This window comes from Cydia pomonella, chromosome 17 (genome assembly GCF_033807575.1).
Source record: "Cydia pomonella isolate Wapato2018A chromosome 17, ilCydPomo1, whole genome shotgun sequence".
Classification (NCBI taxonomy): domain Eukaryota; kingdom Metazoa; phylum Arthropoda; class Insecta; order Lepidoptera; family Tortricidae; genus Cydia; species Cydia pomonella.
The window spans coordinates 5,065,862-5,082,218 of record NC_084719.1 but is presented as its reverse complement, the minus strand read 5'-3'; the positions used below and the strand labels follow the sequence as shown (position 1 = coordinate 5,082,218).

General features: G+C 36.0%; 1 protein-coding gene, 1 long non-coding RNA gene and 3 other non-coding genes across 6 annotated transcripts in view; 4 read left to right on the top strand and 1 right to left on the bottom strand.

Annotated features, from left to right (window-relative positions):
- LOC133527033 (uncharacterized) overlaps nt 1-16,357 on the top strand; it is a 351,591-nt gene that overhangs the window by 161,583 nt on the left and 173,651 nt on the right. The gene's annotated exons all lie outside the window — the stretch shown is intronic.
- LOC133527017 (AP-3 complex subunit beta-2) overlaps nt 1-16,357 on the top strand; it is a 78,358-nt gene that overhangs the window by 31,331 nt on the left and 30,670 nt on the right. For both annotated transcript variants that reach the window (XM_061863904.1, XM_061863903.1), the window contains 3 exons: nt 6,252-6,361; nt 13,742-13,900; nt 14,773-14,881. In XM_061863904.1, the coding sequence (XP_061719888.1) occupies nt 6,252-6,361; nt 13,742-13,900; nt 14,773-14,881 (378 nt within the window). The remainder of the gene's footprint in view (nt 1-6,251; nt 6,362-13,741; nt 13,901-14,772; nt 14,882-16,357) is intronic.
- Nucleotides 7,314-7,395, bottom strand: Trnas-uga (transfer RNA serine (anticodon UGA)). The gene has a single exon. It is a non-coding gene; the product is annotated as a tRNA-Ser (tRNA).
- Trnas-uga (transfer RNA serine (anticodon UGA)) lies at nt 11,290-11,371 on the top strand. Its single transcript has one exon. It is a non-coding gene; the product is annotated as a tRNA-Ser (tRNA).
- Trnas-uga (transfer RNA serine (anticodon UGA)) lies at nt 12,641-12,722 on the top strand. Its single transcript has one exon. It is a non-coding gene; the product is annotated as a tRNA-Ser (tRNA).

Sequence of the window (16,357 nt, the reverse complement as noted above, 5' to 3'; positions counted from 1 at the left end):
AATAAAGATGTTAAATGTATTCAAAAGTTTTTATTTAATAAGGTATGTATAAGTGCTCTGTGCATCCGCACCAGCTAGCGGTGCCCTTAGCAAACCAATCGCAAATGGTCCGAGATTGGCGCAATAACCATGCATCCTCTTATCTGGATCTGGATGCACCTATTCACCAATGCTTGCTTTAAATTAACTTGTCGACTCATCCTGCTAATATTTGTGCGACCGTGAAGAAAATGTATGCCGTCAGTTATTTTTCAATTTATATGAAATAAAGGTGTTAAATGTATTCAAAAGTTTTTATTTCATATGTATATATAATGGAACGAAATACAGCTACTATCTTAGCTTGGCAAGCAGTTAAGAGTCGCTGATGCTTGTAATGTATTCACTGCGTTAATTTTAGGTTTAAGATTCTTTATTCTCACTAAGAATTTGACAATTCACTTATATGAGAACTTAAAACTACACAATTTAATCCTGCTTCATATGGCAAACGAAGGGAACGTTGCTTTGAACCGCGACGCAATCTCAAATGTTTCACTTTTACACAATTTTCCTGCAGAGAGACAAAACAAGTATGTACATAGTACCTTTTTACGATTTATTTTATCTTAACATATAAACTTAGATTTATTTTCTTGCTGCTAATTATGGTACTCCAACTACTCCATAAATACATTTACTTACCTACTTATTGCTTAGGAATCTTATTTCATGTTTAATAATAAGTTTATATAACGTTTCTAGCGGGACATAACGCGAACTTTAAAAAATATAATGCTTTTTCTACCTTTATCACTCGAATATGTAAGAGCAAGAGAGATAAATAGACGAAACTTACTAGTTCAAGGTAACCACTCGTTTTATTGTCAAAGTTCCGAATTAAACAAACTTATTCTTCGGTGACATTTTTTAGCGTTTATAAGCGACTATACGGATCCAGCATTTTCCGCTCATTCGGTTCTCCTATTGCACGCAAGATGTCAGTACTAGAGAGGATTTGAAAAATCATAATTAAGTAGTTTAGTGCCATTTATTGAGCGGTAATAATTTAAAAAAATATATAAATTACTTTTTCATTATATTTCAGGCATGCAAAGTGATGTAAATGGTTACAAAAGTAACTCTATATGAATGACATTTTTTAGTTCCAGTTTACGCCGCAGCGCATGATCAAAATTATTAATATCATCTTCCCTGGACAATTTCGGTCTTTGGTGTCATATAAGTAATTAATGCTTAATTGAAGACCTTCCAAATAGGATATGACAAAATTGTATATACTAATGGTAAAAATTACCCAAACTGCTACCAAGGCTCCATCTAGTGCCAGGTAGAACAAACAAAGCGGCATTTACCACAATTAATTAACGAATAAACTCGTTTTATTACCGCCCCTGCAAGCATTTGAGTGCAAGTATATATATATTAAAATACCTTATAAAAATGTCTTTTAAATGATATATGTGGCTTGAGTATACAAGCAAGTTTCAGTGTTTAATAGCAGTATTTTTAAATCAAGCATATGTTATATCAACTAATTCCAGCCCTGTACGTACTTAAACGTAAGTAGTGGTAAACAGAAATCTAGAATTTCTCATATTCTTTCATACAAAACACCTAACAACCGGCTACATAACAAGTACTTTGTAAAACAACAGTTTATATTCGCCACTCTTTTTTTTAAATTGCTCAGTCCCTGCACGTTATCCAAAGTTGGTGTCATACAATAAAATAATGCTAAGAGTAAACCCTTTCAAACGAGATATGTCTCAACAGTATACATCCATGGGACAAATTGCCCATTCTCCTTTAATAATCTTTACAGTAACTAAAATCGTCTTGACGTACGGTTCACATACTGTGATTGCAACATTAGGCGGAGCGATAGAAAATTAATATCATATTGAATTAAGTTGCCATTTTATATATTGTATACGTGTAAGTATAAATATATATATTGTATTGTATCAAATATCAAATATCAAATATCAAACATTTATTCAGCAAATAGGCCACAGGGGCACTTTTACATGTCCATTTTTACAAACAATAAATTAAAAAAAAAAACAATTACAAATATCGAATCTATGAAATAATAAATACTTTATTAGAGATGTATACTGTCTCTAAATGTCAAATTACACAAAAAAAAACTATGATAAAAAAAAAAAAAACCATAAAATACTAAAATTCTTTAGAGATGTATAAGTCTCTAAGTGTCAGAGATAAAATATAAAAATATATATTAAATTATCCTTAGAGATGTAGAGGGTCGCCAAGGCTTGAATTCTTATATAAATAATTAAAAGACAAATAAATTAAAACAGACAAGAACCGAATTATATTGTATATTTATTAATATATTAGGTATTGGTTTAATACTTATAGTACCTGGGCGACCGAGCTTTGCTCGGTTATAACTATTTATTGTAATATGGTGGTCTATAGGTGATAATCTTAACTAATTTTTTTTACTAAATTAAACTTGTCTAAAACAATAAAAATTAAAAATATATATATAAACTTGAACATATAAAAAAGAAAACAAAAGTTAGTCACCGGGCGAGATTCGAACCCGTAACACTCGTTTAGCAGTCTGCGTTTTAACCCGCTGGACCAGACGGACAGTGGGCGATAATACGAAATTATCGACCATATTCTGCGTCGAAAGAAAAACGCATGAAAACTCGAAAACACGCGTTTTCCCAAACATAAGACTAATCTAGATCGATTGTTTACCCCCAAAAACCCCCATATACCAAATTTCAGCGAAATCGTTAGAGCAGTTTCCGCAGTGCCGGATTAAGATGTTTTGGTGCCCTAAGCATTTCTAGACCATGGTGCCCCCTGTCCCTAGAGTCATTACGATTATATTGAATTTTCTTGGTAAATAGAGTGACGTTCAATGCCACATTACTGTTGAAAATAGAATCATCAACCTGTCACATCATTTTATCATGGATATTGACAGTGCTGCAGCAGTAACGTTGTAGTTGGAACAGTAATGCTGCTGAAGTTGCCATCCGAATGTCACCTTTATCTAAGCGCCTATTTAAACGAAATGACCGAAATTACCTAATATTTCATCATTATCATTCTGTACTTGCTTTACTATGCGATTAAAACGTGTTTTGGTTCTCAATTCTCAAATAATCCCCAGTGTAGGCAACATGACTTATACACCTGCCCAAGAGTACCCTGAAAGTTTTGAACAGTGTATTTAATTTATTGAAGACCGTGCGATTCCATAAATATATAATAAAGGTAATAAAAGCCGGAGGCCCAGAACATCCGACCGTGTCAGGAATCCGTGCGAGGACGAAGGCCGAGCCAACCGATGTCCAAGTGTAAGCGAAGACATTGGCCGTGCTCCGCGCAGTATTTATCAACCTTTTAAGCTTTTGGGCTTGGCTCTGACTCAACTAATGGCCAAATTTAAAAAGCAAATTATTGAGTACGGAAACGAGACTTAATCACGTATAATTAAGTTTTAAAATTACCTCCGACGTTCTAAGGATGGCGTTATCCCCATGGTCTCGGAGAAGACTGGCTAAAGTCGACATCATTATCTTGACGTTGGAGGTAATTTTAGAACTTAATTAAACGCGATTACGGGATTTAATTTTCGAAAATAATAATGTGTAAAGGCAAAGCCTATGGCTGAGATTATAGCAAGGCTGAAGGCGCGGAGCATCCGATTGGCGCTTACGAATGAGATTACACAAGGTCGAGCTGCAAGAAAGCAGAGCTTGAAATTGTTCAATGGGGAAGTGTGGACGAAGCCGAAGGCCGAGCTGCGAGAGAGGAAAGCTTGGATTTGGATCCATAGCCATAGTGTAAGTTTTTTTTATGATACAGGAGGCAAACGTGCAGACGGATCACCTGATGGTAAGCGATTATCGCCACCCGTGTAAGTGAGGCAGAAGATCGACTTGCGAAAACGTTACGTTTTAAAAAGTGTCTTTTTGATGTTAAAAGTCGAAAAGTCAAAAGCATTTATTTGTTTTTAGCCAAACATACAGTTGCTAACAGTTAGTTGCCACTTGATCATTCGGCAAAATGAAATTATGCGAATAATTGGCTGCGAAATGACATTTGGCAATATAACTGTCGGCAATGATTTAGAGAACCTCTAGACTCTGCTCCACATAAGACCCACCAACTGCAAAACAGTGGCTTGAAACCGAAGTTATGTAATCACCTGTATGTACTGCTTGGCCTTTGGATTTATTCGAATGCGCGACTTGATAGGATTCTTTTGGTTTTCGACCTTCGCGGGGCCCCTTATAACACTTAAAAAATTGTCAATTAGGTCGCAGGATTACGGCTCGGCCTGGACGACAAATCTGGCGTGCAAGAGAGCAAATTCGCTACAAGATCGGTAGCCTATGTCGAAAAATCGGCTGACGGGTTGGCGACCCGACCGCAAGATTTTTTGGCCATGAGCTTTGAGGGCCTCCGCGTAAGGTCGAATCAAAAGCCTACGTTGCTTTTGATTCGACCTTACGTGCCCTTACTCTCTTACTCTTACGTCCTTTCGTTTTCCTACTTGTACACGTACAAAAAGTTTCATAATACTAATTTATTTTTGCCTACGATTTTGGTGCCCCCCCGAGACGTGGTGCCCTAAGCAAGTGCTTATTTTGCTTAAGGGTTAATCCGGCACTGAGTTTCCGAGATCCCGGAAATATATATATATATATATATATATACAAGAATTGTTCATTTAAAGGTATAAGATAAGTAGTATGTGTGTTTGTGTTTAATGGTCTCCATATTTAGCTCCTTGCACTACCTGTTGACTTTTGTATGAGTTCTAAATTTCCTGCTACCTAAAGGTTGTCTGGAAGAATTCGCTTTTTAGAGATAAGACCGCCAGTTGTTACCTGGTTCTATTCTCCTTTAAAATTTATTTGTAGTTTTACATGTATGTAAAATGTATAATTTGTTGGTGCAATAATAGTACATTACGATACAAGTGCGAAAAATAGGAAATTCAAAACGAGTGGCGATGAATTAAAACACGACCGAAGGGAGTGTTTTAAATCGACACGAGTTGTGAATTACCTATTCGCACATGTATCGTACAAAGTTTTACAGTACATATGGCCCTTTAAATGTTTGACACAGTAACGTAATATGCTAATTTTCGCACTAGTGCGGTAAAGTAGCACCATATGTACTGTAAAGAATATTTACTTACTTGAATTTCTACAAGCTTTTCTTTAATTGGCTCTGTTATTTGTGTGTTAGTGTAGGCATCTCTTTACGGTGGCTACAAAGTTTGCTTTTACAATACACCTCTATATCAAATTCTGTCATATTTAGATTTGACCCACATTTTAAGCTAAATTTGACCCACTTCCCGATTTCCGATTGACCTGAAATTTCGCATACTTAATTATGTCAATTGGATGCCAATGCAATATTATGATCACGTGGAGCTGATCTGATGATGGAGACGAGGTGGCTATGGGAACTCTGTGATAGAACAACGCAAACTAATTGTGTTTGGGTTTGTAAGACTTGCCTCGATGAGTATTAGTTGCCCGTGGAAAGAAACGTACAGTCAGCTATAAAAACTTGTACCAAAAATGCCAATATATTTTTGTGATATTTGTGTATCCTCGTTATTAGGGTTCCGTAGCCAAATGGCAAAAAACGGAACCGTTATAGATTCGTCATGTCCGTCTGTTTGTCCGATTATGTCACAGCCACTTTTTTTAAATTTAGTTTCACCTCATTCCTTTGGACATCGCCAAAGAGCTAATTTAGGGAACTTTAAAGAGTATTTAGAGAACTTAAGGTTTTTTTTTAACCCCACCAACTGGTCTTTCCCAGAGGGCCTTTGCCCTCTTGATTGTTCAAAAACGAATGAGAAAGTTGCATTTTATCCACATGTGGGGCAAAGTAATGAGATGCAAATTTTGAGTTGTTTTCTTGTGTTAGCTGGTAGAATTGACTTTTAAATGATGATTTTGATAGATAAATTTTTATTACGTTAATTTGGATTGTTTTTTTTTTGTATTTCATAGTTAGTATTTTCCTCGCGTTGGTGTGGTGAAAAATGTTGTGTTTCACTCGGAGGCAAATATTATTTAACACTAGTCCCTTGAAACTCTCGCAACGCTCAAGATTACACTTCTTTGGAATCTTTCGCTTGCTCGGGTATCAATATTAGCACGAGCGGTTGAACAACAACTTTGCCCCCTTGTAAAGCAAATAACTATTATTTGTTTATTTTTTTGCAGCGCAAGAATTAGCCCCGGTGGCGAAGGCAATGATCCGCCTCCTACGCGCGCCCGTGGAAGTGCAGAGCGTCGTGCTCAACTCCATAGCCTCGCTCACTGTTAACAAACGGGTAAGTGCTTTTTCATCTCCCCTAATCGGAAAGTTCTTTCATAGGCTGACAGCCGGGTGGAAAATTGCATTTCCCACCCTAGGGTGGAAAGTAATATTTTTCAGTTTGTACTTCGAGCAACGGCTAACAGCCATATATGCCATATTATTCAGTTAAACGCTCTCATATTAGCTTACTCATTTTCATACCAAGTATTTCAAGTCAATTGCATTGCTGAAAAATCTAATCATAGACAGCGTACTTCACTCCGTCAATAACGCCTAGGTTCTTAGCTACTCTAGCGCTACTCTAGAGAGAATTGAAACTATTATTTATAGCTGACAGCTGGACACTTGCAACAATTCTGCAAGGAGTTTCTGTTCCTTGCCTCTACCTTCCATAGAAATAATTCTTAAATACGGTGACACTCTAAACATTCCGCCATATTTTCATTTTTGACAGGTTAGGCATGGAAGGCACAGAACCATTCGGCATTCGGCCATGATTGAAAATGAAGTAGAACAAAATTAAACGGCTATTAAATTGTGACGTTCTCAAGCAAGGTGCCACATTGTCGCTTCCCCAAAAGACGAAAGTCGCTCGTATCCTTATAAGAATAACCTGTCAGAGCGTCCTTATGGCGACAATGTGGTACCTTTTACTTTAGAACGACACAATTAATCAAATTAAATCTTTTTAAAAATAAAGAAAAATATTGAATTGTAAACGACAATATTTTACATAAAATTCATTTATATCTACTTGGTTCGTATGAATTAGTGACATAATTAAAAAATATGCCGAAATCTATTACCGCCCGTGAGCATAATATAGCTCTTTCTTTCTCTCTCTTTCTTTCTCTTTCATCTTAGTATGCTGGTATTTTGATGGTAACTTTAGATGACTTATTTTTATAATCGAAAGATTGAAATATGTAATGCACTTTGCATTATTAAAAAAAAAAAAAAAGTATCGCTGAGGACAGGATTCGAACCTGCGCGGGTAGAACCCATTGGATTTCAAGTCCAACTCCTTAACCACTCGGACACCTCAGCTGTTGTTGCATCTGACGAAATTAACTACCTCTTTCAAAAAAATTATTCCTGTAATGAAGTCATATTGTCCTATTGTTTGCTGTTTATAACACCGGCAGATTTTGACTTGTTTGTTGAAAGAAAAGGTTGTCTGGAAGAGATCGCTTTTTAGCGATAAGACCGCCTGTTGTTTACCTCTTCTTAATATGTTGTATTATTTGTACTGTTTCTGTATTGAGGTGTGCAATAAAGAGTATTTGTATTGTATCGATAACTAAACGACATGTCAAAATTGACGTTTATTTCGATTCCGCTGTGATCACAATAAGATCTATCTACGATATTTCTAACGTCAAACTGAACATTGGTTGCCCGAATCGAGCTGCTTCTGTCAATTATACGACATGCAAACGATATCTAAATGAGAACTTATCTAAACCGGAACTTATCTTTATCGTATTCCTTCGAATCGTGCCGATTTTCAAGGAATTAGTAATTTAAATGAGGTTTCTACCAAAATAGATTTATTTTACTCCACCCTGACAGTTCACTGAAGTTACACGCTGGCAATTATGTCTCTTGCCAAATAAATAAGATTTAATTTAAGAGATTCGTAGTGTTTTAATATTTGATGTACTTATTTTAATTGCCAAGGTTTAGTTTTTTTAATGTAATATATATCACGTGTTGGCTTAAACAGTCTGTAAGTGGTATGTATGCTAATTATATAATAATAAAAAATATTATTAATAGTACATTACGATACAAGTGCGAAAAATAGGAAATTCAAAACGAGTTGCGAATTACCTATTCGCACATGCATCGTAGAACGTTTTACAGTACATATGGCCCTTTAAATGTTCGACACAATAACGTAATATGCTAATTTTCGCACTAGTGCTATAAAGTAGCACGACATGTACATTACTAAGACTCCGCTGTCCGTCCGTCCGTCTGTCACCAGGCTGTATCTCATGAACCGTGATAGCTAGACAATTGAAATTTTCACAGATGATGTATTTCTGTTGATGCTATAACAACAAATACTAAAAAGTACGGAACCCTCGGTGGGCGAGTCCGACTCGTACTTGTCCCGTTTTTTCCTTTTAGTTGCTGCGTGTAACTTGCTCGTGGTTTTCCTCTTCCTCTTCTACCTTCGATCTTACCTTCCAAAATAGTTTTAAAGAAAGTGTCGTGTCTTATCAAGTGACCTATCATCTTTCCTCGTCTGTATGGTCCTCAGTAGGTTTCTCCTGTCTCCAACAATTCACAAAAAACACAAACACTCCTCACCACTTAGATGGTTGGCAGTCCTCAACTGTGCGTTTTTCCAGGAACTTTCTGCCTCGCACAGCTAAACTGTGGAATGAACTGTCGCCTGCGGTATTTCCGGACCGATACGACCTTCAAACCTTCAAGAAAAGAGCGTACTCCCATCTTAAACGCCGGCAACGCACTTACAACCCCTCTGGTGTTGCAGGTGTCCATGGGCGGCGGTAATCGCTTACCATCAGGTGATCCGTCTGCTCGTTTGCCTCCTCTACCATAAAAAAAAATCTTACCTAAAGAACTTGGCCGAGGCCCGCCAAAACTGGCGTCTACTCCACCGACAAGAGCCATGCTCTTAAATGATGATGATTTAGTTTTTAAATAAAATGTGTTTGAAAAACCTTTCACCCATTGCTAGTTCTTTAATATCACCTATAATCTGGCGAATTTAAGCGCCTCTTCGTGACAAAATAAAATTTAACGTAGACATAGTAAGAGAAAGAACGATTCGAAGTCCTTATGGTGTGTCTGTTAAGGTTTATTTTCACAATGTATTTGGTCATTAAAAATTACGTTATTATTTTATTTGTCTTTTTATCTGTTACTGTTATGTAACACCTTTATCCAGGTGCAAGCTATTGGTAGTACACAATGGGGCGATAATTAAAACAAACACGGTTATGAATTTCTTGTTTTTGACGACCGGTTTGGCCTAGTGGGTAGTGACCCTGCCTACGAAGCTGATGGTCCCGGGTTCAAATCCTGGTAAGGGCATTTATTCGTGTGATGAGCATGGATATTTGTTCCTGAGTCATGGGTGTTTTCTATGTATTTATTTATTTATTTATTTATTTATTATATATATCGTTGTCTGAGTACCCACAAAACAAGCCTTCTTGAGCTTATTGTGGGACTTAGTCAATCTGCGTAAGAATGCCCACCGCCTCCGTAAGGTTAGTACGTCTTTCGTCGGGAACTGTACACGTTTTTATAACAAAGTTCCCACTGATATAGTGAATTTGCCTCTTAACAAATTTAAGTCACACGTTAAGAGCTCTTTGTTAAGTAAGGCGTATTATGCTGTGAATGATTTCATAGATGATAAGGATGCCTTTAAGCCAGTAGCTTGATCTTGATAGTATGATAAAAATGTAAGTAATAGTGTTTTCGTTTTCTTTCTGTGAAATAACCATACTAGCGTCCAGTAGAACTGACACAAGAGAACATCATGTTCTCGTTTGATTGTATTATTTTAGTTTTGGACACTTAGAGACCTTATACACCTCTAGGATTTTATTTTATTTTATTTTAAATTCAATTTTATTTTAATACCTATTTTAATGATTTGGACACTTAGAGACCTGTACATCTCTAAGTCAATTTAAATTTATAATTTAGTTTTATAGGTAGGCACTCCTTATGAATAATATGTAGTCGCGTTTATGTGGCGCTATGCCGTCTTTAATGTAACTTACAAGCACAAATGTAGTATCTCACAATTTTTTATTATATTTTTATTAATACAACCCGGCAGCTTGAACATGTCATGCTCGCTAAAAAGTCTTTACTTACGGTGGCGTCGTTGATCGGGTCGCCACTTTCCCGAATGAAGGTTGAGGGAGGCGATGGCTGAGATACACGTCATACTCGTGAACGGGTGCTGTTTGTGGAGACCGGTCTGTTTAAGCTTACACGGGGTACAGGTTATGTTAAAGTATGTAACTTTACTTTTGAGTGACATTAACGTGAGACACTTCATTCGGTTCTTGTCTGTTTTATTTTTATTGTCTTTTAATTATTTATATAAGAATTCAAGCCTTGGCGACCCTCTACATCTCTAAGGATAATTTAATATATTTTTTATATTTTATCTCTGACACTTAGAGACTTATACATCTCTAAAGAATTTTAGTATTTTATGGTTTTATTTTTGTGTAATTTGACATTTAGAGACAGTATACATCTCTAATAAAGTATTTATTATTTCATAGATTCGATATTTGTAATTGTTTTTTTTTATTTATTTATTGTTTGTAAAAATGGACATGTAAAAGTGCCCCTGTGGCCTATTTGCTGAATAAATGTTTGATATTTTGATTTTGAATGTCCTAAAATATTTATTTAAGAAATTTGAAACTACAGAACAAAAAAAGAAGAATTGAATATTAAAAAATATAAATAAAGACTCACCTTAAAATACTGTTTTTTTTTTGTCTATTAATCACAAATTTCGAGATGAATTAGAAACATTAATGAATAACGCCGTGCCTATAAGCAAAGAGAATTGAGTATATTTATTTTTGTAGACAACTAAATTTACTGCCATCTTACGACACAGGACTAAAACTCTTAGAATGAGATACGGCTATTTGACCCATGTTCTTTCACTGATATGTGTTAAATATCAAACGGTGTCGCCATCTACTCAAGTATAGACCGAAGGTAGGTATATCGGCTATTCGAGCATATTTTTTTTCTTGATTTTTCGCGGCACATTTTGTTCTTAGACTTTATTTATCTTATACTATAAGTTTGCGAAGTAAATACCTGTCTCTATTCGTATTATAAACAACAGAGCAAGACAATAGGGCTTCGTTAATGGAGTTTTTGTGAAAGAGGCCGTGAATTTCGTCAGTTGACGCAACAGCTGAGGTGTCCGAGTGGTTAAGGAGTTGGACTTGAAATCCAATGGGTTCTACCCGCGCAGGTTCGAATCCTGTCCTCAGCGACTTTTTTTAGTAGTATAGAAATAACAGTTTTTTTAGGGTTCCGTAGCCAAATGGCAAAAAACGGAACCCTTATAGATTCGTCATGTCCGTCTGTCTGTCCGATTCTGTCACAGCCACTTTTTTCCGAAACTATAAGAGCTGTACTGTTCAAACTTAGTAAGTGGATGTATTCTATGAACCGCATTAAGATTTTCACACAAAAATAGAAAAAAAAACAATAAATTTTGGGGGTTCCCCATACTTAGAACTGAAACTCAAAAAATCTTTTTTCATCAAACCCATACGTGTGGGGTATCTATGGATAGGTCTTCAAAAATGATATTGAGGTTTCTAATATCATTTTTTTCTAAACTGAATAGTTTGCGCGAGAGACACTTCCAAAGTGGTAAAAAGTGAGTCCCCCCCCCCCCCCCCCCCCCCGTAACTTCTAAAATAACAGAATGAAAAATCTAAAAAAAATATATGATATACATTGCCATGTAAACTTCCACCGAAAATTGGTTTGAACGAGATCTAGTAAGTAGTTTTTTTTTAAAACGTCATGAAATTTAAAAAAAAAATTTTTTTTCATCATACCCATACGTGTGGGGTATCTATGGATAGGTCTTCAAAAATGATATTTAGGTTCCTAATATCATTTTTTTCTAAACTGAATAGTTTGCGCGAGAGACACTTCCAAAGTGGTAAAATGTGTGTCCAAAGTGGTAACATGTTGAACAAGATCTAATAAGAAGATTTTTTTTTAATACGTCTTAAATTGTACGGAACCCTTCATGCGCGAGTCCGACTCGCACTTAGCCGCTTTTTATCAGTGTATTAGTTTGTAAACTGAAATACTGTGTAAATATTAAATAAATGAAATCACAATTATAACTTCACTTAGCGGCCAGCTACGTAAACTCCTAAAGCGCTCAATGAACGAAAAATGGCAGAAGAATTCAGTCATAGCAATAGTATACGAAATAAAGTCGGGTTTAATTGGTATTGAAATCTATTCAATTGAAAATGTCTTCAAATCTAATTGAAGGCAATTAAAATTACATACACAGTGAGTCATTACATGTGTAATACAAAAATGTCCAAATACCGTGACATAAAATGTACATAAGTGTACAAAGAAAATTAACACAGTATTTTTTATTTTGTAAAATTAATTACAATAGGTAAATTATCTACACGTATTTCAAACAGCAGGTTAATACAATAGAGGTTCATTAATGGAGATTTCTTTTTGAAAGAGGTCGTTAATTTCGTCAGTTGCAGCAACAGCTGAGGTGTCCGAGTGGTTAAGGAGTTGGACTTGAAATCCAATGGGTTCTACCCGCGCAGGTTCGAATCCTGTCCTCAGCGATTTTTTTTATATTGTTTTTATTTTTAACTTAATTTTATATATATAATATACCGTATTTAACAGGTAAGCCCATTGTAATGGGCAGGGTCTGATGATAGGATCCTGGAGAAAACGAGGGAATTCTTCAAATATTATAGGCATTATTAAATAGGATTTTGGTATTTTTTATAACTTGCAGTGGCGGATCGTTCAAAGAACTCGATTCCCACCGGCTTGTCTAATTTCAGCCCGTTGAGTACTTTCACGATCGGTTCATGGAGAAAAGGAAAGCAAAATTAGCTCCGGGTTCCCTATGAATATTTGTGACGCGCCGCCACTGATAACTTGTGTATTTCTTCACAGAAAGTATTTGGTTTCAAATATAAGTGGCTCTCGGAGCTGTAGCCCGCGTTAAGCGGAGAAAATGTAAAAGTGAAAAATAGTTGTTATCGCAGTGAACTCATAATGGTTTTAAGCGCCATAGATGCGTTTGGCGCTTATGTCCTTTATGCCAATATCCGTATATAGAATTCCAAAAACTGGATTGATAAAGGAATTCTATTTAATTTTAGAATCTGGTCACAAAATTTCACGAAAATCTGTTAAGAATTGCGACCTGTAGAGTAGAGATAATCCAGGCATCACGAGAGCAAAATGCCCGAGTTAAAACGGAGAACTTCACTAACGCTACAGTCAATATCATTTACATTATATATGAAATCAAATGTGTTATAAATAAAATCATATGTGAATTAGGTTCTTACTATGGAAGGTAGAGGTAAGGAATACAATCTCCATAGGCAAAACTGTTGCAAAAGTGTCCAGCTGTCAGCTATAAATAATAGTTCCAAATCTCTCCATAGTAGCGCTAGAGTAGCTAAGAACCTAGGCGTTATTGACGGAGTGAAGTGCGCTGTATGATTATTTTTCAAGTGTTTAAGGTTTTTTGACGGACACTTTTTGGTACATTTAGATTATATTCCTTATATCTACCTTCCATAGTTCTGTTACCAATTATTGATATGAGATCTTGTTTCAGACTCTATTCGAACCGTTCCTAAAGTCGTTCTTCGTTCGTAATTCGGACCCTACACACCTCAAACTACTAAAACTGGAGATCCTGACCAACCTTGCCACCGAAACCAGCGCCGCCGTGGTACTGAGGGAGTTCCAGACTTACGTCAGCTGCTCCGATAAGGTAACCTTTGCAAATCGGTTTTTTTTTTAAATATATTTTGGAAATAGTCGTGCGAATGAAAAATACGAGGATTAAACAGTAAAATTGATTTTCTGAAACTTGTAATACATGACTTGCTTCAAATTAGGTCCGGAATTACTACGTATACGGTGCGATTAGTGAAGATGATATGTAAGGGAATTTCATACAGACTTAGGTAGCTAAGGCGACCGTCTTTTGTGTTTAAACGTCAAATTTGACACAACGTCTTGGCATTCAACCATCAAATAGTAGTAGATTTATAATTTGTTTTTATATGTGTAAACCTTCGAATGAAACAATTGACAACATTTTTTTTTCATTGCAAGTCAGAGATAAGTACTATACAAATATCGATGAGAAACGGGGTTGTCAGCTGCGTATCCTTATACGGCCTTGTTACACTCGGCTGCCTATATCTACTTGGCCTGCAACCCTTCGTTTCCCGGCCTCTAAAGTAATATACTCTTCTCTTCTTCCTCGCGTTGTCCCGGCATTTTGCCACGGCTCATGGGAGCCTGGGGTCCGCTTGACAACTAATTCCAAGATTTGGCGTAGGCACTAATTTTTACGAAAGCGACTGCCATCTGACCTTCCAACCCAGAGGGTAAACTAGGCCTTGTTGGGATTAGTCCGGTTTCCTCACGATGTTTTCCTTCACCGAAAAGCGACTGGTAAATATCAAATGATATTTCGTACATAAGTTCCGAAAAACTCATTGGTACGAGCCGGGGTTTGAACCCGCGACCTCCGGATTGCAAGTCGCACGCTCTTACCGCTAGGCCACCAGCGCTTCTATAGTAATATACTAATTAATATTTATTTATTTACATATAACTAGATTAACTTTGTAGGTGTTTGCGGGGGCAACTATCCAGGCTATCGGACGATTGGCTGTGGCAATACAAGGCGAGGCGGAGACTTGCCTGAATGGGCTTCTGAAGTTACTTAGCAGTAAAGACGGTAAGTTTATGCTGTCAAGTGAACAATATTTATATAAAAATAAATATAAATAAAAATTTAGATTCGATTTAAATAAAGTTGTAAGAATACTGTAAATCAGTGCCTCGAATTTGCTGTGGAACTTGTTTTTATTATGCTAAAAAAATATTAAGTATACAAGTATACATAGGTAGGTTTGGCCTAGTGGGTAGTGACCTTGCCTACGAAGCTGATGGTCCCGGGTTCAAATCCTGGTAAGGGCATTTATTCGTGTGATGAACATGGATATTTGTTCCTGAGTCATGGGTGTTTTCTATGTATTTAAGTATTTATAAATATTTATATATTATATATATCGTTGTCTAAGTACCCTCAACACAAGCCTTATTGAGCTTACTGTGGGACTTAGTCAATTTGTGTAATAATGTCCTGTAATAAAAAAAAAGACACATATACTAATACTACATACTAACACTACATTACTCCATACATTTTATTCATGAGAAAATAAGTAATGTCTGGGGGGCCTGATATTTTGGACGATGTGTATGTTTTCTTACTATTCGATTGTAAGTGTGTGAAGCCCCACTTTGACTCGATAGATTGCTAACTAAGAGTACAATTAATTCAGTCGATCGACCAAATACTACAATGAGACGTTCGTAATGTTCTTGGACCGTCTATATGGGGTTTAACTTCTAAGTTAATTCCATTAAGAGCGCTGTTACGTTTCGGCGTTGAGAAATATCAACCTATATTCCTTAATTAGCAATTCGTAGTACAGAATACTCACCTTTAGCAGAATAAACTTCTCAAAATTTACAAAAGAGGTCGCAATTCAGTGCTTCACGCGGTTTTTCGCAAACGACCATCGGAAAAAAAACTCATTACTAATTAAATAAATCCTTTTTTTCTAATATTTAAACCCGTATTCCTAAAGATGAGAAGACGCTCTTGCTGGAACAAGTACACTTTGTTTCTAATAATGAACGTAAAGTCCTGAATTTCATCACGGAATATTATCTATTTTACTTTATTTCGACATTTCTTGTGAGAGCTCTCTTATTCTTAAGGCGAAGGGTAGGGCCAGCTCTTTCCATACAAACTTTGTGCACGTTTTTCTTTGTTTGTGTTTGCGCTTAGTTATTATTTTTGGTAAATACGCTTATTTTTCTGTTAGCTAGGGCTTGATGTATTATTTTCTTTGATTTTTTTTTGTATTTTTATTTTTTTTTAATAAAGAAAAATTTCTACATCAAGTTCTGCGTTTATCCAATATATACAAGCAAAAAATGCTATAGTGCCAAAACTAACGAATAAAACTTGCACAAGGTTTGTATGGAGAATACCCTAAGAGGCTGTCAACACCCAATGTCCTTGAAATTGATGTTATTTAAACAGTTTTTTAAGAAAGACTATTTGTTTTAGTCAAGTAAGAAAAATATGTATTCATATTAATGATATTTCAAAGACCGTGGTTATACTCGATACATGATT